This window comes from Achroia grisella, unplaced genomic scaffold (genome assembly GCF_030625045.1).
Source record: "Achroia grisella isolate CSIRO2021 unplaced genomic scaffold, CSIRO_AGI_Agris_v1 utg1179, whole genome shotgun sequence".
NCBI classification, from domain to species: domain Eukaryota; kingdom Metazoa; phylum Arthropoda; class Insecta; order Lepidoptera; family Pyralidae; genus Achroia; species Achroia grisella.
In genome coordinates, this window is record NW_026712591.1 from 373,682 (window position 1) to 398,235 (window position 24,554).

The following is a 24,554-nucleotide window of genomic DNA, read 5'->3' on the forward strand; positions in this document are numbered from 1 at the left end:
GACTAATAGAGTAAGAACAATTAAGTACTTAAATATTAAACTTGGCTATTGAAATAAGCAAGAAGAAACTTTAGTAAATAAGTTCTATTCTGTTTTTAATACACTACTTTACTAAAGTTTAATTGTCATTAATAATTCTGTTTATAAGATAGGCAACATTCTAAAATTAAAAATACTGGCCATATCGGCAACACTACGAAAAAAAAAAATAGTAAAAAAGTGACACACACGCCATAATGTAAATTGCTTCTAGATTTGGCGTTTGAGTTAAAAATTTACATTTTGATGCAAAAAATTCGTTTTTATTATATTTAAAAGGCATTTAAAATGTCCTTACTAAATATTGGTAAGACGTGAAACAATATTCTTAAACTATATTTCACAAATACATCTCATTAAAAAGAACTAGGTTGTATCCGAGTAATCGAAGCCATTTCATTACTTTGGAACTAAACGTTATTATAGATATTTTTCTTCTTGTTTTACTCTTAAATTAACACTTTATAGGTTTTACTGATAATAACGTAAATAGAAATTTATGTGATACACTGGGCTTGGTTTAATGTCGCCATTGAAATTCCTTGTAATCCACGAAATCATACTGGAGTTACACCGTGATCAGGATATATGGCATAATAACTGTCATTTTAACAACCCTTCTTGGTGGTTTTAAAACAACTCTCATAAAATTATATCGATTCTAAAACCAGTGTGTATTGTTTCAAATAGATTAATTATGTTTTAAAGCCGTATGTGTAAAGTTGATATGTTGTAAACAAACCACAACAAGTCTGTCGTATTTTAATCATGAAACATCTGATTTGTATTGGTAGAACATAACAATGACGAATTTATTTTCAAGTAATGTTCACAGTCAAATTTACTTAGAATAAAATAATTTATTCAAATATTACCTACTTTATACTTGTACTTGATCTCTTTTTTCGTTTGTCCCAATTAGTAAATATTTTATGTATTTTTTGTTAACAAAATTAGTTACTAACATTAATGAAATGTGAAATGGCTTTTATTGAATACTAGAGTTAATTTTTTTTTGTTAAATGATATTTGCTGAATGAATTCTCAAATAAACAAACTGCTCTTGGCTAGAACAAGTCTTTTCTATCAAAGTAAAGAGGTGAAATAGTACTAAATTATATAAGCAAACTGACTTTTGATATATGTGATAAAATGTAAATGTAGTAGTTATGGTAATGAGCATAATGTGCAATTCCCATAAATTCATATTATTCTTAATTTGTATACTTTTTTATTTCAGGTTAAGTTAAGTTTAGGCAATGGCTCAGTATTATCAAATAGTTGGACAAGGGCAATCACTAACACTGGAAGATTTACAAAGATATTGCCCAAATATATGCTTGGATGGAATTATAGTAAATCAAGAGGAACAACAATATGCTCATCAGCCGGTAAATGTTAGTTAATTCATTTTCTTTTATGCATTTATTGTTAATAATAGTGATATAGTTTTCACACAGACATCATACAAACATGCTGTACCATGCAGCATGTTCGGATGATATATGTAAATGTGTAAAGATAAAACAATGGTGGTTATTTTTATAACTTAGTGAAATATTTCTGATTTTGTTTTGTGATATTGTGAAAATAGTATCTTGATGTCTCAATTGTCTTACAGGACATGCCGTGTATTGTGTTTCGCTAAAATTAATAAATTATGTACCAATATAATACATTGGGTATTATTATGAAGCTACCTCATAGGAGGATAATAAAACAATTTTTGTCTGAAAAATTAAAGTATCTTGATATTATGATATATATATACAATATACATTGTACTTGTTAATAATAATATACTTATATTAGTTTGTTGTTCTAAAAGAAATAAATTGACTTTAATTAAAAAAAATATTGCAACATTAGATATTTGATTTGCTAATAACAGGGGGTGTTATTGGCAAATGTTATGTATTCCTCAGTCTATATACATAAATTATCAGAAAGCAAACAGGAGGTAGTCATCCATATTTTTTCAGAAATATTTACCAGTAACTGTTTATTCATTATAGCATTTAGTATTATACTTTTCCTTAGGAATTTTACAATGTTATTAATTATTGAATATATTTTTAAGGTTGTTGTTCAGCAAACAGAACCACCGAATGATATTATAGTGAGTGATGGAGTTCAACCACAACTAGTTGTAGGAGATGGCTTACAATATCAACAACAGTATATCATCCGACATGAGCCTCCTCCACCTCCACCACCAAGAGCTGACTTTCAGCAGCAACAACAACAGCAGCAGCAACAACAACAACAGCAGCAACAACAGCAACACCAACAGGCCTTACATAGACATCAGGTGAGTATAGTTTAGCTTAAATATATACATTCTATTTAAATTCATAAACAATGATAAAAAGAGAAAATATTAAACTATTCAATTTAAAAAACCTTTTTAGGCGTATAAAAGAGACATTTTTTAATATAATGGGTCAAAGTGTTCTGCCTTTAATCCTAGAAGCCCAATCATAATAATATCTTAGCTATATGTCAAGAGGGGTTCATTCATTGGTAGTGAAATGTTACTATTATTATAAATTATATTAGTTTTGTAAATCTTATTAATTAATGGAATAAATCTAATGCAAGTTAAGTAAAGAAATTATTGTAAGGCTGTAAAATATGATCAAATTAATGTATTTTTAGTAGTGATACAAGATTAGTTTTGTCCTATTTTATAGCTATATTTGGACTAACAAGGAAATACAAATCATGTTAATATTCAGTGTAATAAACACTGAATATTAACATGATTCTTAAGCATATAACTTCTTTTTTATTTGTTTTATTATGTTACACCTGCTGTTAGTCCAGACACAGTTGCAATTGCATAAACATGTAAGAACATCAGTTTACCATTATTTTTGCAAACTCTCATGTATAAGTCCATCCCCTACAGTATTTTATTTGAATGACAATAAAATTTGATTGAAATATGTTATTGAAATTTATTTATCATAGATTGGGCATCTAAGATTAAATATATGCAATAATAAAAAAATATGAATTCCCAATGTATTTATATATAGTTATAATTAAAATATTTAACTATTTTACTATAATCACCTAATCTGCAGTGCACTAGCTGACAGTGTATATGTGTCCAAGTTAGAAATAATGTGTCCTATCTTATTTTTGTTATAATTTTGTAAATTTTTGCATCCCATTACTAAAACTACATTGAATACTAAAAACTTAATACACTTTCTTTGGCAGATGGGTAAATATAATATAAAAATTTATATTTTTAATTTAAATAAATTGGTCATATTTGTAACATATTTTTTTAAAATAGATTTTGTTAGAATTATATCCAAATCACCAGGATATTTATTTGGAATAGAAAAGTGTTTATTGACTCTTTCAGAAATAAAAGCACCAAACATACAATGCAGGACATAAACACAACAGACACAAAAAAATCTAAATATGATAATAAGTGTCAATGGAGACTAGAACTCAATTGCTGCAGCATATATTCCTGTGCTGATTTTTTGTTGGGTCCACAGTTATATCACAGAGACCACATCTGATCATATATTTTATGATGACAACTCTAACAGTTAATGCACTGCAGATTACATAATTGGATTGCGTCTTAATCCTTCTAGATGGTGTTGTGAATATTTATGGCTTCTGTAAAAAATTATAATAGTAATGTAATCGACATTATAGTGATTTAGAAAATCATTTTAACAAGAAAAAGATTTTTTTCTATACATACATTTATTTATAGGTTTACTACACATCTGATTTACCTGTGGATGCTCAGGTTGTCTTGCAACAAGCACAGCAGATCATTGATGCATCTTTGATGCAACAGTCATCTCCACAGCGCCCCCAACATGTATGTCGGCTGACTAAACATTGTGTATTACATAGTGTACTTTATATGAACAGTAATATTTTATGCACTCAAGCTATAATGTGATAGACTATGAATTGCAGAATCTTACCTATTATTTATGCTTGGCATGGAATCTTTATTAGTTTTATATTATTTCAATAATATATGAGAAAATAGATATAATGTATGAAATATTGTGTAAATTTAATAATGAAGATTTCTAGAAAAATTTAACTGGTGAAAAAGTTTAAATAATCTCAACATTAATGAATTATCTCATTCTATTATATACTACATAATGATTACCATTTATCCTATTGAATTGAATCTTTATTTTATTTATTCAGGATTTTATTATTGCCAAATTATGTTTTTTTTCGATAGGTACTTACTAAAAACTATCAATATTGTTTAATGGAGTCCAATGTATATATAGTGAAAATGGGAATGCTCTTAAGTAGTAAGGTTAATATTTATGTTGCAGACAATTCAGAAAGAGTAAATCTTAATAATTATAAAATCGATTATACTTTGATTCTTTGAACACGAAAGTAATCAAAATTTGCTGCTTTGGATGTCAATTTTATACATTGCGATGATTACATAAATTTTATTGCCCAAATTGAATAAAGCCCCAGCGAAAAATTCCACATAATTAGCGCTGGATTCTGAAAATTATGCTTTTCGTGTAATTCATGACGCTTTTAACTATGTAATATAATAAGTGTGTGACGTAATAACTTTGATGCCGTCATTAACCTCAGTTTAGTGTCGGAATCAAAGTTATTATATCACTAAGTACTATACATAGTCCCTTGGGTATTCTCCTTAACATGTTCACTGGTGATAAATATATAGAGTGAATTCATGTATTTGTCTACAACCATGCGACTGAAATAAAATGCTAATCACACTGCACACAAACAATTATTTTAATTTTAATTTAATTTTAGTTTCTTAACAATTATTTTAATTGTTTATTTCACTTATAAGTTTTTATTTATTTATAAATAATGTTACTGCATAATTATGTGTGGTTATGGAGGGTTTTTAATATTTTCACAAAATATGTGCTGAATTGAAACATTCTATTTTTCATATACTACTATGAGCTGTCTTCAGGAACTCTGAAAATAAATGGAAAATTGAAGGAAAATAGTATTTTTTAAAAAAATATGCGGAATTAAAAAAATAATTTTATTTTCTTATTTGGGCTGAATTATTATCAAATCGTTTTCATGTATTTATCATAATGTGATTATGATCATGGGCTACCCCATGGGCTATACATATAAACAAATTTTACTGTGCCTAGTTTGGTTAACACTGTTCAATTTTGAACTAATATTTTATAGCACAACCAGCAGTAAACATGTTCATGTATAATACTATCATTATCAAATATTTAATACTATTGTGGTTATTAATAATGGAATATCAGAAATCTTCTCCATTTAATTTTAATTATTGCACTATAAAGCTTTCTAAGTAACAGGTGGTGTAAATATTTTGGGTAACACCAGCTACTAACATCATATGTATTTATAAAATATAAATAAAGGGTTTTCATTCATGAACAATACCTACTTTTAAAATGTTGCATGATGTCAAATTAAAATGTATAGAGAAGAATTTAGGATAATTGTCGTACATAAATAATAAATAATAATTGTCATTATTGTTTTGTGGATGTGGTTTGTAGTTGTGTTGCCTGGAAATAAATCTATCTTCCTATTATTTTATTTCTATAAAGTTAAATGTTTGTATCTAATGGTTTCTATATTTCTTTCTAGACCTAAATAGTAATATATGATTACGCACATGCAGAACATATTCCTCATTGAAGGACTACACAATGTTCTCCATACAATTGTTAACCATTATCCTCTACATTATATTAATTCTCAGTTTAATCAGAAAAAAGAGTCCCCAACGTCATAATCAATAGTCTGATTATTTATTTTAATGACGAATTTCATTCAAATCGAATAAACGATAAACTGTGTTTGTATTTGAATTTGAACGTATTTGTATTTGCGACTAAATACTGAATACACACGTTATACACGTTGTATGTTGTGTATGGCAATTTATTTGTTTAGTAAAGTTTTTGTCTCATTATTTTAATAAGTATTTTTATGCCCGTCTTTACATTATTTGAAATGTTTCTTTGAATGATCCCATGCTCTTAAGTTCATTAATCTAATTATTTTAGTTTGTCTTTATTTGTTATCTGTTTACTATTATTATAGCTGTTTGTTGGACCCAATGTCAAACATTGTTCAAATCATTTGTTCAATAGAAAAAGTGTTCTGAAGAAAGTTATCTGAATTTGTGAATAACTATTTTTCAATAAATTATCAGGGTCATGGCTACATCTTGCTTTATTACTTTTCTACATAGACTCTGTCAGAGGCAGAGCCTATTATATAGTCAGGATAAACTGCTCTGCTGCATCGACACATGACCCATAGAAGACACAATATAATTACGCCTATAATTGGGGTCATCGTGTTTGCTACTGCTCATACTAAGACAAGCACTACCTTTCTGTAATATTGATTGTTTGGATGTCATCATTTAATTATAAAATAAAAGTAGTGTCAGAAAATCAGTGGTAATAATTTAATTGTATTTTGTAGCAATTGGTGAGTCCAGCACATGTGTTATCACAACCAACGGTAATACACCCCGCACAACAGCCTCCGCCGCAACCTCCGCCCCCACCACCACAGCATGCCCAACAACAGACTGTGAGTTAAAAACTTCTTCATTTAATGTGTCAATGTAATTAGCCTATAATATTGGAGTCATATACAATTTGAATTTGTTATATGACGATACTTCTTGCCATGAGGATACAACGCGTTTTCATTTTGTTGTTATTTAATAGGGTGTGTCCGAAATTTTAAAATTAATGGTGCATATTGTACTGTACTGTAGTTTTAGTGTAGCGTCTATATGTCGTGCATTTCAGAATCGGTTGATAGGGATGTGTTGGTTTTAAAGTAACTTTTGTGATATAAAGTATATTATTTTAATTAGTCATAATTTTCAATCACCACAGCCTTTTATTGTCAGGTATGAATTTTAACGTCACAACATGAGTTATGATAAAGTAAAGTCGGGTATAATTTTCTTAAAAATTAGGAGAAACATGTTTTGTATTAATTTCATGTCTCAGTAAGTAACAGTTAATTTAATATTTTTGTTCTTAATTTCAGCAGTTGCAACAGCAACAAATACCTCGGGCAACGCCAACACAACTGATTCACTTGCAGCAACAAATGCAACATCAGATACAACAGCAACAGCAATTACAGCACCAGCTACAACAACAACAGCAACACCAGCAACATATGCAGTCACAACCCATTCAACATCAACAAGTTGTTATGCATGCGGCGTATATCAACCAGGCAGTAAGTAGATTATTTTTTGAACAAATCTGCCTATGTTTATTGGTGTAAAAATATTATTACACTCAATACTTTTTAAGGGAACTTTATAAATTTTGATAGTTTAAGCGAAACTAAATAATTAATAAACCAATAGCTGCATTTACGCGCTTTCATGCTGGGAAAGAATATACATGTAAAGATCGATAAACAGAACGAGAAATCTGCGCGGCGATTATTGCCTCCTAAATCTGGGCCGTGCTTTCGCGCGTTTTTGTATATATATAAATAATAGTTAGACGTTAAATGATAAATTGAGTAAATACTTTTAAAAAAAGAAGATAGGACAAGAAGGAGCACTGTTCTCTGTCAAATCAGATGCGCTCCTAATAGATAAACAGGGTTCTAAATTAATATATAATGAATGAACAGTGATATTTGACCATTTTATAGAACATTCTATTATATTATTAAAATACATTTTTTTCTTTTAGTCTATAATTACTTTGTCAAATTGACATAGATTTTTTTCAGAAGGTTTGTAAAATATAAATTTCCGGTATCTAGGTTCTCTCCTCCAAAGCAATGGTGAATTAGACAGGGCCATAAAGCATAGAATTAACGCAGGATGGATGAAGTGGCGGCAGGTTACGGCAACGACGTGTGACTCGCGTGTTCCTCTTAAGCTTAAGGGGAAAATTTACAAGACCATGAACCGGCCTGCTGTCTTGTATGGATCAGAGTGCTGGCCCGTAAAGGCGACGGATGAAAGACGACTGCATGCAACTGAAATGAGAATGTTGAGGTGGATGTGTGGTGTGACAAGAATGGATAAGATAAAGAATGAATACATTAGAAGAAGTATGAAAGTGGCACCGGTGTCAGAGAGGTTGAAGAGTAATCGTCTATCATGGTATGGACATGTAATGCGTAGGAACGAGGATAATATTTTAAGAAAGATGTTACAAATGAATGTGGATGGTTATAAGGGCAGAGGAAGGCCGAAACAGAGATGGATGGACTGTGTGAAAGATGATATGGTAAGAAAGGAAGTAAATAACGCGATGACTGCGAACAGGGATGAATGGAAGCGAAAAACATATTACGCCGACCCCAAATAAATGGGATAAGGAAGAAGCAGATGATGATGATATATGCAATCTGAAGTACAAAAGAATTTTTGTAGAAAATATCTAACTTAAAATTGATAGCGCTGACAATGTTATCTGATTGAACAGAGAATAAGTCCGTAGCGGTTTCTATTGTCGTATGCCTAATCCTTGTTAAAACAAACAGTAAACAATAAACGCATGTTATACAGCACCGCTATCTTCATCACATATAAGTAGTCAAATTCAAACTAAGCAATCATAAATTTTGATTATACTATATACAATACCCTACGTGTCGAGTACAACAGTGGTGATGCGTACAAGTTCAAACTTGTTCAATCACGCATTAGCGAAGATTGCCAAAAAAATATTCAATAATAAATATTATATCATGTCGGATTACAAGGGGGGCCGGGCTACCACGGGTCCACTGTTCTGGTCATTAATAATTCATGAAGTTTGCAACATTTTAGTTGGCAAGTAGTTTTAGTCCTATGTAATCATACTTTTACAGGGAACACCAACTCGACCAGCGCCGCCGAGGGTTCTAAATCAAGCTCTAAGTAGTCCAGGCGGTGTTACACTTGTGCGGACGCCAGTTCGTACTGTTAGACCTCGCCGACCCGCTGCCAGACCTCCTATTGCTAGTTCTCCCATGCAAGGGCCAGCTAGACTCCTCAATACTCAGCATCAGCAGGTATATTTGTAGAAACAAATACATGAAAAACAAGTACTTCTTTTACACTAATGTGACTGTGACTAAATAAGTAAAAGCTCCCCTTTTCACATAGAGCTGTGATTAGTACCTTGCACGAGACTAGCGGTCGTATGAAGTCATCGCTAGTGGCTTGGTTTCCTACGAGCGTACAATGGAAATTATAGTAAAAACATAAAAACATATTTAAATCCGTTGTGAGGTTTACAAAAAGTAAGCTCAGAAACAGACAAATGCAAAGAGTAATATAAATTGAAACGCAGTTACATCGCGTTGATTAGAGAAACCATCGAACGGTATATTTGGTACCAAAATAAAAAATAACTTCAATTTTTAACAAACATGACTGATTATCTGAGGATTCGAAAAAAATCAAATAGGTACCTTGGTTCTTGAGAATCCATATACAATCCATTTTTTTCTTCTGTTTATTCTTTAGTCAGTTCGTTCGTTTCTACTGTATCTGCCTTTTATACGAAAGTCAAGAAAAATTGAAGTGAATAACGGTGTTAATACGTCGAATGCAGGCGCAGGCGAGTACAGCAACGATGGTTAGCGGGCGCGGAGCTACAGGCGTGCTGGGTGTGAGTGTTGGAGCGAATGCGGGTACACATACAGTGGCCGTGGCGAGTAGCGGTGTGGCGGGCGTGGCGGGTGTGGCAGGCGTCGCGGGTGTGGCTGGCGTGGTGGGTGTGACAGGACGCGGTGCTAGACCCCTGAGGCCACCTAGGCCCGCCTCGCCCCGTGTTCTCAATCCTCATGCTGCCCACGCATTACACCGCCCGCCCAGACCCAGGACTCCCCTTCATCAGGTAAATTGAAGTTGATTCAAGTTTAATATTTTAAATTAGAATTATTTTATCATTTAAACTTAATCATCCATTAGCTGATGACAAATTTAATGGAGCATAGGCAGTGAACCTAGGATTCGTGCTATCGACTGCGATTTAAAAAAATATTGGTTTGAAAGTAGTTAATTGTCGTATAATTATCATCAGAATTTTAAGTTTAAATATTTCGAATATTCTATTATTATTTAAACTATAATCATATAAACTCTGCACATTTAAAGAAATATAAAAATAAAGTGAAATACCCTTTTTTATTATAAAATAAGCATATAAATATATATATTATTACACATTATCTATCTTCATTCAGTTATTGCTATAAATTTTAATTGTCAGACTTCTCAATGCAAATGTAATTCAGCTCCTTGTATAATTTATTTACATATTCAAATTAACCAAAGAAAGTACGTCAAAGTCTATCATTAGGTACTTAAGTAAGCGTTGGCCTGATATTACAACAGAAAATAATATTTATTTTAACGAATTATTTGTTATTTATTATTAATGGATTTATATTATTTTAATTTATCCATTAAGTGACGAAAACATTTGTATATAGCATCTAAATTGGGGATCAGAATGATAAGTCCTGCTCCTGAAATTAAGGTTCATTTCCAAAAAAGATTTTATTATGAAAAAATAACTTGTTTGACCGCAATCTCAACTGTTGAATTAGGTGCAGTATGTATGACACCCACACTTTGTACATGGTACGAAACAAACTATGTTGATATGTAAATGGTTTCTTAATATTGGTTACCAATACATTTTTAACGTTTTTTTTAAATTTATATCCATATGCGTATATATATTTGCTGTTCATATTTCAGCCCCAACAACTCCAACAACAGCAACAACAACACCAACTAGCTCAACATATCATTGGTCAACAAGTTCATCAACAGCAATTAAATCAAATTAAACTCACCACCCATCAGGTATTAATAATTATATATAATAATATGTTGCTGCTGTTCATATTTGATCAAGATATTTTATTATATTTAAAAAAATATCTGGATCAAAAATTAACAGCATTAACATATTATTTTTCATAATCAAATTTTGAATCAATTGAATTCATTAGCGCATATTATTTTTAAACAATTAGCATTCCTTAGAAACTGTATTTGGTTTATAATTTAATTAACTGTATAAAGTATATACTTTGTTTAGAAATTAGTCTGTGTGCTCACTTAATTTATATCTCCTATTTATGATTTTAAAATATCCTGACATCTTAGAATGTCTATGTACTTACTTCTTACTGTTTTATAATCTTAAGGTCGCAAGTTTAATCAGTTTTCAGAATTTCATTTTTCAGAAATTTCGAACAGCTTATTAGTTCTTAATTTTGAGTTGAGTAAGCCGACTTGAGAGAGAATAACAATTTCAGATGGCCTTTTTTCAGTAGTTTGATCTTATTTTTGAACTTACTCTTTTGATATTGTTAATGACTTTTATATTGCATGTCAATTATAGTGAATATTTTTTATTTTTACAGCAACAGTTACTTCTAAACCAGCAGAATCAACCACATGGATCACCTGCTCGTATCATCACTCAGCAAGGCACAATTGTTACTCAAAATTTACAAGCTCAGTTAGCACAACATACAGTTGTACAGGCAAGCCAAAATAATGGACCAATATCTGCACAAAACTCATTGCCTACTGTATCACAAAGATCCTCACCTCATCCACAACAAGTAGCACAAGTACAACAGCAAGTGAAAAAAGTTGTAGTACAACCAAATAATGCAAATCACATGGATGACCTAGAAGAAAGTATAACTGCTGCAATAGTATCTAAAAATCTTGTCAATGACAATATGAATACATCTCAACAGTTTCATACACCACCATCAACATTGCGTCAGAATCATGCCAGTGGGTCTATCACACAACAACATCAACAGTTAAACTTCAGTCCTCAACATGGCTATCAACAGCAAGTTACTTACGATCAATCTCTTTTACAACAGCATCCTCAGACTCTTAGCCAATTAATAATGGACGAAGCTATTGATGAAGAAAGATTAGTTACTTTACCTAATGGTCAGAGAATTAGCTTGGCAGATTACCGTAGTAGAATGCAACCAATGCGTCCACAGCAGCATCAACAGTCAAGGTAAAAACAAGTTTTTAGTTACTTTACTTAGTCTTACTGTCTTTTACAGTGATTTCCTCTATAACTTTTGTGGTCTTCTAATGGAATGGGGCACCCATCCGTTCCACTAGTATACACTGGTGGAGCACTAGTGGAGGATGAAAAGTTGGGCATGAGCAGGCCAGGTCAGTTACCGTAACGTCACAAATACAACCGTGTAGAGTTTGAATTGACATACATTGCTAGCAATAATGCACTAGTTCCCATTACTTACTAACAATTCCCTTCTCTATTTTATTAAATAGAGTCACGTAAATCTTATGATTTTTAAATTAGCTTACGACTATCATACTACTTTGGTGCAATTAAAGGAATGTTGAAATATCGACATTATGATGATTGCAAGATTTAATACACCCGCTGTGTTTTGATTTAATTAGAATGGAGTCGAAATTAGAAAGTTATAAAAAAAATATAAACCTCTATATTTTTTGTGTTTTCCAAATTAAATAGATTACACAACCTTTAAACCTATAAAAATAAACCATTACGTCATGACGCTCTGAATAACTTTTTTTAATAAGTCATATTATCATTACAGGGAAACAGGAAGACAAACATTAGTTAGAAGTAAAGAACAACAAAGGCCAGTTCAGCGTGTACCACCTATGCAAACACAACAGACACCTCAACATGGTATATATAGTTTTGTTATCATTTACAATTTGTATACTATGATATTGTATACATAGTATAATAATTGATAACAACTTACAAGGATTATTTAAAAGACACACACAAGTTTCTTGCTCATTCTCCTTGTGATGAGACAGCTTTCCGAATAAGCGGTAGATTAAAAAATTGTTATCTCTATAACAAGAATAACAGCATCCATAATTGTGGATACTATGAAAATGACGATGATGGCATTAGCATTAAATTAATTTTCAGAAAACCCTGATACATCTAGTGGACCTTCAGAACAAACGTCAGAACCTCAGTCTGCAAAAATGTTAATATTTCTTCAAAATGGAGAGCAAAGACTAATTACATTTACACTGCCGAAAGAGAGCTGCACTCTTCAAGAAGTTCTTGAACAGGTATTAGTAATAAGTATAAAATATATATTAGTAATATATTAGTAATATAATATAAAAAATGGGCACACATAAAATTTTATATTGACAACTTAGCTTGTGATAAAAGTGTAGTGATAAATCACACTCAGGCGTGCCTCACAAAATCAAATCTTTTATCATGATTATATTGTATTGGAATGATTTTTTTTACATAAAAGTACCTGACACAAGTACTTTTTGAAAAACCTTATACAGATATTTTTAAATATAACATGATCATTATATAGTGCTCCATGTCACTCTTTTTATTTATGAACAGGATGCTCTCTAGAGTTGTCTCATTGTATTTATTATGTGTAACCTGTATGTTATTATCCCATGCCAATTCATATTATGTGTACAGAATGTTATTTTTCGATTTTATCCATTTGTAAATTCTAAGTAGAAATTTAGATATTTTGTTAATGATATTCTGAACATTCATACAATAGTATATTTTAACCATACTAATAATTTTGAAGCAAATATTATAAAAAATCAGTTTAATTAGAAACAACCTTAAGAATAATAATTATTACAATATATTTCCTTTCAGGTTAATGTACCGTTTTCAGAAGATACTAATATTCAGTGCATGCAAAATACAAGCAGTGAAATAGACTATTTTGTGTCAGTTGGCTCAACAACGAGAATCGAAGAAATGTTAGAGAATCACCCTGTAAGTTTTTTTTTTATTTATTATTATCAAAATAATAATAATATACATTTACAACTGTTAACCCAGCCATACCAAATAGTAATCAAAAGATTGTCAACATTCGAGATGTAGTGATCATAATACCTGACATATCCATATTTAGCTGGATATATTTGAATACAATGTGGCAGAGGTTGAACCTGCCATTGTCTTTCATATTAACTTTCTTTATCATGGTGTTGTGTCTTATATGTGTTATACCATTTTGATTTATAGTGTGGTGTCTCCATCACCATAAAGTTAGTCAGTCATAAAGTTTTCCTTGGTGTAAGAGAGATTCGAACTCAAGATCTACTTCCGGGCAGTAAACCACAAGGCCACAGCGCTCTTTCAAATTAACAAAATCATGTCAATCATCATTAACAATTTCAAATTTAATTTAATTTAATTTATTTCACAGATGTTAGTTGGAGATATAAATAGTAGAAGTTCTCCAAATGTTTTATCTCAACCTCAAAGTAGTGAAGTCTCGACACCTGAGAAATCACAGTGTCCCGACGCAGGTACGTGACTATATAAATAATAATTTCTTTTTTTATTATTTTGAAAGTTAAGTATGTCTAGACGTCTATGCAACAGCAACGGGCAGTATATGCAAACATATACGTCACCCGTTAGAGGCACTTAGAAAGTGGACGTAGTGTAACCGTCAATAATGTGACAAATATTTATTTGTCTTTCTTATGAATTAGTTTCTCCAAGATGTACTGAAGATAAAAAATGTATTATAAGAATGATTGAAAACAAGTCATTATACTATGAACTATTCGAACGTGGCGTATGACATCGCACACGCTGCAACATTTATTAGAGGCGACGCCTTGTGTATATGTGAAAATTAATGAATACAATTGAAGATTATAAAAAAAAATAATATCATTTTCCATAGAGCTGATTGATTTTCCATTGGTATGGGAACATTTTTATTTGTAATTTTTACGTACCTACCACAAAATAAAAATATGCGGAACAATATGTATAATGTTTAATTATAAATGCGTAAAATGTATAATTATATTTTTACTTACAGCACGAAGTAACAGTCCCGAATCTCCAGAACAGCGCTCACCTCCACCTCGATTCGTGGATGGGATGTTAGCTGTTTGCAAATCATGTGGATACACAGGTTACGATTTCAGCCGGTGTCAAAGGTTTGTCGTTCTTTAAATATAAAAATATATCCAATTAAGACTGTTGTAATAATGAATTTAGTAAAGGAGGTAGAATGTAAAATGTCTGACATGTCTGAATGTAATACAGTCATCATCAAGGTACATCAGTCTGACCTATTTCAGCCGCGAAACAGCTTTCTTTGCAATCTGTTCTCTATAGAATACGATTAAACAGTAAAATTATTGGATAAGAGAGGCAGACATATTACTCGTCTGCAATAGCAACACATGTGTGGTATCATGGGTGTCACACGATAACAGGATGTCTGCAGTGCTATTCATGTAGATAGGCGATTACCGCTTACAATCAGGTAGGCGGTCAGCTTGTTTACCATTGATAAGTAGAGCGCTAAATAAACTACATGAAATATAACTGTAGAATAAATTAAGTAATCTTCCGTTTTTATTCTAGATGTAAACGAGTATTTACTGAGGAACCTAAGAGCGTACCAATAGCAAGCAAGAAAGTAGAACAAAAAAAGAAAGATCCAGAGAAACAAATGGAAAAGCAAAGGTAATTTTCATAGACTTACAAATAAATGCCAACTGACACACAAAAACGGCCCTCTTCTTGCGGATGGGGATGCGGGGGATAAAAAGGAATGTTATCATTACGTACTTTATACTGAACTAAGAAAAATCTGTATTGGTAACATACATAGTTGAAAAATCTTTGTAATAGTAATGCATAAAAAGATTTCTAAAGCATCTCTTTAATTATTTTTTGTGATTTGCATGTGAATTAGATTTTTATTATATTCAAACACTTATTATGTGTTTGAATTTAGTCAAGAAATTCAATTACAATTCTTAACGTGATATTTGTCGGGTCGGGTATTAAAAATAAGAAGAATTATAATTATTTTTGCCAATGAGTTATATATTAATCATGTTATGTTGTTTTAGTGCCTGTGCTGAAGGAATAAAATTAAACCTCTTAAAGACGACTATGAAAGCAATTAATAACAAGACCGTAAGTATTGTACTGATTTGCCTGTTTGTAACTGTGATAATTAATTTAAAATGTCGCTTTTATAAGTTATTTATTCATTTTTCGACTACGAGGTAATACCTGATAATTATTTATTTCTGTCTTATAATGCTATTATTTGCAGCTTGTACAGGACAAAAAACCACCGCGAGTAAGGAAACCTAGAGGGAAGCAACCTGATCCAGAACCTGTTATATTAACTCTAAGTTCTGATGAAGAGGATTCCAATAGTTCTTTACTAAGTAATCAGGTGAGATTTACATGAACGAGAACATGTAAGTCTCGTTATAATTTGTGACATGATTTGCCTCCTTATACATCATTATTTATAATGCCAAGTGTATAAATTTAAATGGGATTAAATGGGATTTGGGTGTGTTTCTATTTTTAAAATATAGAAATTTGTAAAATTATCTATAATATCATAAAAATCAGTTTCTTCAAGGGCCTAATATATAATTCTGACTGTATTTGCAATATTATCCACTCAATGTAACATTTTATATTTAAATATGATTGTCATATCAATTAATATTAAACAATTATTTACAAGAATATTTTACGAAAATAAAACAGTCGGTTGAGGTTCAGGTTCCCCATCAATTTACACAATTTGTTTACTATACTTAATACTATAGTATACATAGCAAACATTGTTATGTATATGTATGTATTAAGTATATATTAATGTAGACACATGTCTTCATTACTAATTTTTATTGTAGCATGAGCAATCCATAAACACGAAGGAACCTTCTCTGAGCGAAATTGAAGGTACGCCAGATAGTGGGATTGGTATGGACCATATGGATGGTAAGTTATATTTACATAATTATTTGCTACTAAATATTTTATACATTTTCACATAGTACAAACAAAAATTTTTGTCTGGATATTTACAAAAGTGGCAGTGACCTAAGTAAATGTTTTAGATTACTAATATATATTTTCTGAAATGTAAATAATTTCCTAATATTCGTTCGTCACTCATTGGCTTGCTTAATGAAATATTAGGTGTTTGGCAATACTTGCCACTAAGATCATATAATTGTTGCAAGAAACTTACATTCTAGACTATCTAGTAATAAATTTCACATCGGGACATTCCTGACCAAAGGGAAATAAGTTTAGTGTTGCTTTGATATGTTTTGTATATGATTTACTTATATCTTTTATCTTAGATATTTATTTTCTTTATAAGCTAAGTCCATTCCTTGGATTTATTTTTAGTACGAATTCGTAATCAAACATATACATAGAATTATTTTTGATATAATATTTTAATAAAATAATAACATAAATCACAAGCTGTGATTAATGTTATTATTTTAAAATTAAAATATTAAATATTATTACACTAAACAATTGTACTAGATCTACGCGCGTCTTCATGCGTGAGAACTCATCAGTGGAATTATATTATATAGTATATTGTCTTGAGGTTTTTGAGTTTTGGAATAATTTAACGTTATCGGTACTAAACATTAATATAAAGATATTTTTACTGCCATTATTACTATAAATTTACAGTAAAAATATGAATTAAGGGATTAATGCTTTTCGTGTTTTTTTTTCTAGAAATAACTGTTTTTTTTTCTAATAATAAATGGTTTTTACTCATATTTACTGGTAACACCGATATCAAACTATGTCCGTGAGACGGCGTTAAGTTCGCCATCAGCCACGTTGGATTGAAATATACCGTACGAAATGTAATCACTTATATCTATGAATTACGCTTATTATATATAATAAATGATTATTCAAAAAGGGATGTTTCAGGCGTTCATAGATAACCGTTTGCCATCAAATGGGCCGTATGCTTAGTCTGAATCCAAAATAGTTTTTATGTTCTGTTTTATTCTAGTAGTGTACCCATTGTACAAGTTCTGCTGAGTTTGGGTTTAGATAATGCTGTGTGAATTGTTCTAGGTTATTATGTTATAGAGAATTTTCAAAATCAATAATTTTTATATGAAAAAATATATGCACAATAATCGCCTGTTTCAATTTTTTAATAGGTAAATAAATAGGATTATTTTTCACTCAACCTATCATCAATTACATAGTAGATCTAAATACTAGTGATACTGAAATACACATAATAATGAAAAAAAGTTTAAGAGATCTTATAAAATTTATTACCATACAAATAACATTTGTACATAAATATTAAATGTACAAATGTTAAGTAAATTACAGTATTTCCAAATAGCTTGTGTTTTCTTGTAATAGGAATGCTCATCATCATTATGAAATATAATAAAAAACAAAATAAGCACAATAAAGCAGTCTTTCTGTAACGAAAGAATGCTATAAATGCAAAATAAGTACAATTTGATTTTTTTAATATTTATTACGAATAAAAATTAAATAAAAAGTATATTTAAACCAACTGTTATTAAAAAAAAAAAGCAACATACCCCGCTTTTTATGTTTACGCTTTTCGTTTAAGCATGAATAAACGTTTGTTAGACTTGGTGCGCTTAACCCAAAAGCTTGGCACTATGTTGGCAACATTATTTCTAATCTGTTTTACAAATGTCGTCAATCCTTTATACAAGCATGTTTTAATTTCTATAAATGTGTTAAAATTGTTTTCTTAAACATTGCAAAATGTTTAGGGAAGGATTCAGTACTAACAAAGGTATTTATTAATTTTATTCGAATTTCTCCTGAAGTTTTCGTTTTTATAATACTGCACAGTAATCGCCTGTTTTCTCTACATATTATTTCGGCGTTTTCATTTAATATTTTTCCGTTTTTATATTGTTAATTTGTTTCATTATTATAAATAAAGGACACCAAGGCCTTAGATACGTGTATATAGCGAATTCCTTTAGTTTATTCTACTCTGTAATCAATATATTTATATATAAATTGACTGCGTACGTACTTTAGTCATTGGCATTTTAATTATAATAAAACATAAATACCGTATTGTTTTTAAAACTATTAGTGTTGCGAAACTGAATACTAAATTTTATTCAAAAATGTCACTTATATTTTTATCATTATTACTTATTTAGATTAGATAGTGTTGTAGATATATATACAATATTTTTACAAGCCATCAATAGTCCTTAGATGAATAATTTACATTCATTCAAGCATCACACTTCATGACATTTTAAAAAACTCCTTTAAGCCTATGACTTTATCCCATGGTAACTATCGCACAGTACAATTACTCATGTCCTTCATCCCTAATGCTATGTACAATGTAACAAATATACTTACATCAATTAGAATTATTCTTTTCAGAAATATTCATAATGAAAACTAATTGTCATAACAGTTTGATAGTCTACCGTAAGATGAAATTATTAGGAAAGTTATTACAGGCAATTTTTATAGATCTAAGACAATTAATATTGTTGTTCTAGATGGCAGTAGAGAAGAAATTAATCAACCTACTCCTCAAGGAATTGTTACATCACTCAGTTGTCGGACGATACGAATAGGTTCATATAGGTATACACCAAAGGAAAAGGTATGTAATATAATTACTTTTTACTTTCAACATGTACAGTACCCTATACTATATAAGGTATTTTAATGTGTAACTGATGCTGATAACCTGATAATTTTATATGTTATTATTAGTAATTAATAATAAAAAATAAAAATATTTTTTTCTTATATATTAAAAAATTGTCTTCATATTAGTCTAGTTTAATTGTATGTTTTTATGTTAGAATTATTATTAGTTTTAAAGCTTTATACTACATAGACTAGTGTTTCCATTACTGTCATAATGTATAAAATAAATAGATTATTACGCATTTATTTGTTATCAATAATATGTGTTGTAAAAACTATTTCAAAATATTCAAATGATATTAGCATAACCTCAAATAATTGTTTAATAGAAGATAGATATATAGACAATAACTATTCTTCAGGTGTACATATCACAGAAAGGCGTTAAAATTGTTGCACCTTCATTAAAAAATGAATCCAAAGATGTTGCACTTCAAATCCAATTAAAGGAAGTTGTCCGAATATTAGTACATTTTGGAAAAGGATTACCAGTAATTTTTTTATACACAATGAGCAAATGTGGTGCTTACATAAGGAAAGCATTAGATATGACTGAAGATTCTGGTTTGTATATTATTTTTCACTATTAATGGAGAAAGATAAATTACATATATATTCTGTATGTAATAATAATTCTTATTATCAGGTCCTTATTACAACCCAATGTCAAAAATTGATCCTTATAAAAGGATAACATTATTACCTGAATCAATAACTGAAGAAGCTAAAGCTACATTTAAAACATTATTTGGTAAATTGATGGATGAACTGAATGCTAGGGAGGCTAATGACATATTAGTGAGGACATGTCCCAAAGAGAGTAACAATGTCACAAAAATGACAACTAGATCATTAAGTGCTTCCAGTGCCTCTGGAGCGAAAAGGTATGCTATAGTTATGCAATGAAAGTTCAATATTATATATTTGTTTTTTACTCTAACCTATATTGTAGTTATTATTTTTGTTTCTAGTTCCAACCCAGCTGAAATAAGACAAATACTAATTTATCCACCGGGTAAAGGTGGTATACCGATAAATACCGAGGATTATATGTGCTTAGCACAAGACCAGTTTTTAAATGATGTTATAATAGATTTTTATTTAAAATATTTAGTTCATGATGTGTTAACTCACAGTCAAAGAGAAAGCACTCATATTTTTAGTACATTTTTTTACAAAAGACTAACAACAAAACCCAGTAAGGTAAATAAAAGTTCCAATCCCCATGAATGGGATAGCAGTTTGACTCCTGCACAAAAGAGACATGCTCGGGTTAAAACATGGACGAAGAATGTCAATATATTTGACAAAGACTACATTGTAGTTCCTATTAATGAAAATTGTCACTGGTTTGTGGCAATAATATGTTATCCAAGTTTAGAAGGATGTCGAAGTATGATTGACAATCGTACAGTAAACCCACAGGAAATTAAAAGGAGAGGTAATATCTAATTATTTATTTTTAGTATTTAGGCATTAGTCACAGTTTACTTGCTGAATAGACTTAGCGTTGACTACTGTATCCTTTTGAGTTATATATAAGCCTGATGATGCCTTGTTTAGAGGCGAAACGTGGTAGCGCAATATGGGTGTGGAATCAATAGAGGTCAGAATTACATGACCCGAAGAGAAGAAGTAACACTTCCAGTAGCAGTGGTCAGTTTCGGCACTGAATATTTGTGACCTGACCACATGATAATGGTAGTGGAATTAAAGAAAGTGATCCATTAAGAAATGAAATGTACCTCCACTAAATAACAGCTAATTTGATGAAATAATTTATGTAATTAGTTTGTAACATTGAATTATATACAATTTATATGAAAGTTATACAGCTATAATTTTTACTTTTTTTTACAGAACGAAGATCGTCTATGCAAATAGGGAACACAACTATAACCCCATTAACAAAACAGGAGCAGCTTACATTAAACTGTGATTCTGATAATTTAAGTGAACGAGATGAAGCTGAGGCTGAGGTAATGTTTTATCATCTATCTTAATTGTACCACAATTTTCTTAAAGCAGTGACCACCAAAAAGCTATATAAGAATTGGATGAAAAGCTTTATATATTTGGAAATTCAATATATTTTAAACTATTGTAGATTGTTGTTACAGTACTACGCATAATAACATTTTTAAGTCACCCTAAACAAACACTACATCTTCCAAAAGTCAAATATATTCCATGGATTGCAGCTCTCTATGTTGTCATTTCATTATGTTATTTTAATAGGGATAGTTCAATGTTTTGTTGGTTTACATCTAATTGAATAAATGTCCTAACAAAATAGAAATGGATAAGTTGTTCATAAATATCTATAACCTCTAATATAAAATTTCAGGACAGTGATTTAGATATGCAATGTGATACAGATGAGGAAGAAGTAGAAAAAAGTACTGTTGAAAAGAAACCTGAGATTCCTCTACCTGTTGGGAAGTCAGAACCTATAAAGCAGTGAGTTTTTATTTTAATACAAGAAACAGTTACCCTACAAATATTTAGTTTATAGGTACATTATAACGATTTTTTTTTCACAGACCCTGTATATTAATATTTGATTCGTTGGCTGGAGCATCCAGATCTCGGGTAGTTGCTACATTACGGGACTACCTTACCTGCGAATACCAAGCTAAAGTAAGTTTGTTATAATTTGTTAATTAGTATATAGTTATATAATCATAGATTTTATAATATAATTATATAATAATAAATTTATTATTATAGTAAGTAATAATGTTAAAGTCTGAATCTTTGTAAATTATCTACTTGCGAGTTACTTATCTGTCGTACACTTTACTGCTAAGTGTGATTCAAATATAAACTAATGATGAATATAGAAACTGTTTTCGATATTTCAATATGAATTCCCTGACTGAGGTGGCAACAGCCATTTATAACTTAGGTGTCAACAATTTTAACATTGAATTCATATCGGACAGTGCAGCCGTGCTTAGAATTAGAAAACAGGAAATCTAATAACAAATTGATAAATAATCGAGTACAACTATGCCATGATTAAGATATCATTTTACAATCGAGTAATTATCCAGTGGATAAAAGGGCACCGTGAATCATGGTAATGATGCCATGGATGAGCATCCCAGTTTTACCATTACCATTCTCGCATTTACGAACTTATATTCGTCAGAGATTCACTAAAATACTAAATCATAGATGGAAACAAGCCACGGATATTAAATAATCAAAAGTGATAATAATAATTCCAGTAGTAAAACAACAATTAATAAAACTCGTACTAAACTTATTTGCAAAACCTTAAAATAATGATAGGGACAATGACCGACCAGTCCCCTAAAAAAATCACTTGTACACAATAGGTGCTACAGAAAGTCTTCTTTGTCGGGCTGATTAGTGAGGTCTCACGATAAAACCAGGAGGCTTCTGCGCTCCTGGGAGGAGAATGAGAGAATTTACATTTTCATATAGGAACCGTTTTAATTATGAATGTCTGCATATATATGTCTGTCATTCCATTGGTGAATTAATTCTTAACTTAATTTTCAGATATCTCCACACAAAATCTTCAACAAAGATAATATGAAAGGCAGTTGTCCAAAAATTCCACAACAAAATAATTTCACTGATTGCGGCTTATATTTATTGCAATATGTTGAACAATTTTTTAAGGTAATATATGATTTAATTGCTATATAAAAGGAAAGCTCTTTATTGTTGTGTTATAGATATCATCACATGTTTATGTCCATTACCATATAATAATTTACCATAATGTGTTATATTTTCAGGATCCTGTATTAGATTACTCACTACCTATAAAACAGTTGGCTAACTGGTTTGATGAGATTGTCGTTACGCGGAAAAGAGAGGAAATTTCAAATTTATTAAAGACTTTGATGAATAAATATAACCCAGACTCACATTTGGCATTACCAGACATTACATTCCCTACATTAAATGGTATATTTTATATAATGATTATACTTAAATTAATATCCATACTATTTGTTTTTGTATTTTCATACTACTTTAACTTTTAGGTAAATTAATAGAAACTGAAGATCAACAAGAGGATGGCTCAGATGGTGATAAAAGTACTTCCAGTTCAAGCAAGTTACATAAAACAGACGGCAAAGAACATGAAGGACCAACACTTACTTTTGTTAAGCAAATGTCTACTGGTGATATATTAGTGAAAAGAAATTTTCCTGACTCTTCGGATACTATACATTTAAGGAAAGCAATTAGGCTTTCAAGTGATGCGGAAAATAGATCTATGCTTCAAATAAAGCAGGAATTTATCAAGAAAGTTGATAATGAAAATCAAATATTGATACCCATTAAGATTTCTACTGACGTTGTTAAAGACATTCAAAATAATTTAATAGTTAATAAGAATAATAAAAGTTTGGGTGATAAAAAACATGGTGTACATAATCAAAATGTATCCAATTTAAATTGTATTCGACAGAATGTGAGTGAAAGTGATAGTAATTCATTTCTCAAAACGAGAAGAGTGAACAAACTTGATGATGTTATGAATGAATCGAGTAAAAAATTTAAAAGGAATGAATGTTGAACTGCCTGTCCATATACCATGTCTATTAAATTATTAATTTAATGAAATGTATAGTTGTTTCATGGACTTGTAAATATTAGGTATAAAACATGTGTATTTACTATACTATTTTAAAATGTAAATTTAATTTGTGAATAGCTTGTTCTTTTGTTACTTCTTAGTTAAAAGTTATGATAAGTCGCTAGACAAAGAAATAAAATAAACTTATTAAACATTCGTCGTTAATCGTCTTAGCAATAGCTCAATAACAAAATAATGATGTATTACCAAACCTTTCCTTTGTAGAACTCCTATTTTTTTTTAATATTACGCTATTCTTCTACAGTTTAAACTACTGCAAGTACCTAAGATAGGGTTATTAGAAA

General features: G+C 30.3%; 1 protein-coding gene across 4 annotated transcripts; it reads left to right on the plus strand.

The window, feature by feature from the left end:
- The first annotated feature begins 224 nt into the window (after positions 1-224).
- LOC131852888 (uncharacterized) lies at positions 225-24,374 on the plus strand. 4 transcript variants are annotated; one of them, XM_059203632.1, is made up of 29 exons: positions 225-346; positions 1,280-1,436; positions 2,120-2,350; positions 3,788-3,898; positions 6,541-6,651; positions 7,123-7,320; positions 8,923-9,105; positions 9,651-9,935; positions 10,805-10,912; positions 11,479-12,104; positions 12,685-12,779; positions 13,035-13,183; positions 13,758-13,880; positions 14,320-14,422; positions 14,950-15,070; positions 15,504-15,605; positions 15,998-16,064; positions 16,207-16,332; positions 16,808-16,895; positions 19,469-19,575; positions 19,988-20,189; positions 20,272-20,509; positions 20,597-21,066; positions 21,486-21,604; positions 21,973-22,085; positions 22,169-22,265; positions 23,157-23,279; positions 23,399-23,570; positions 23,651-24,374. In XM_059203632.1, the coding sequence occupies exons 2-29, from the start codon at positions 1,299-1,301 to the stop codon at positions 24,187-24,189; spliced, it is 5,145 nt and encodes a 1,714-aa protein (XP_059059615.1). In that variant the 5' UTR covers positions 225-346; positions 1,280-1,298; the 3' UTR covers positions 24,190-24,374. The 4 variants fall into 4 exon arrangements, with proteins under 4 accessions (XP_059059615.1, XP_059059623.1, XP_059059632.1 ...); XM_059203640.1 differs by having other exon boundaries at positions 7,126-7,320; XM_059203649.1 differs by having other exon boundaries at positions 1,280-1,430.
- The last annotated feature ends 180 nt before the right edge of the window (positions 24,375-24,554 follow it).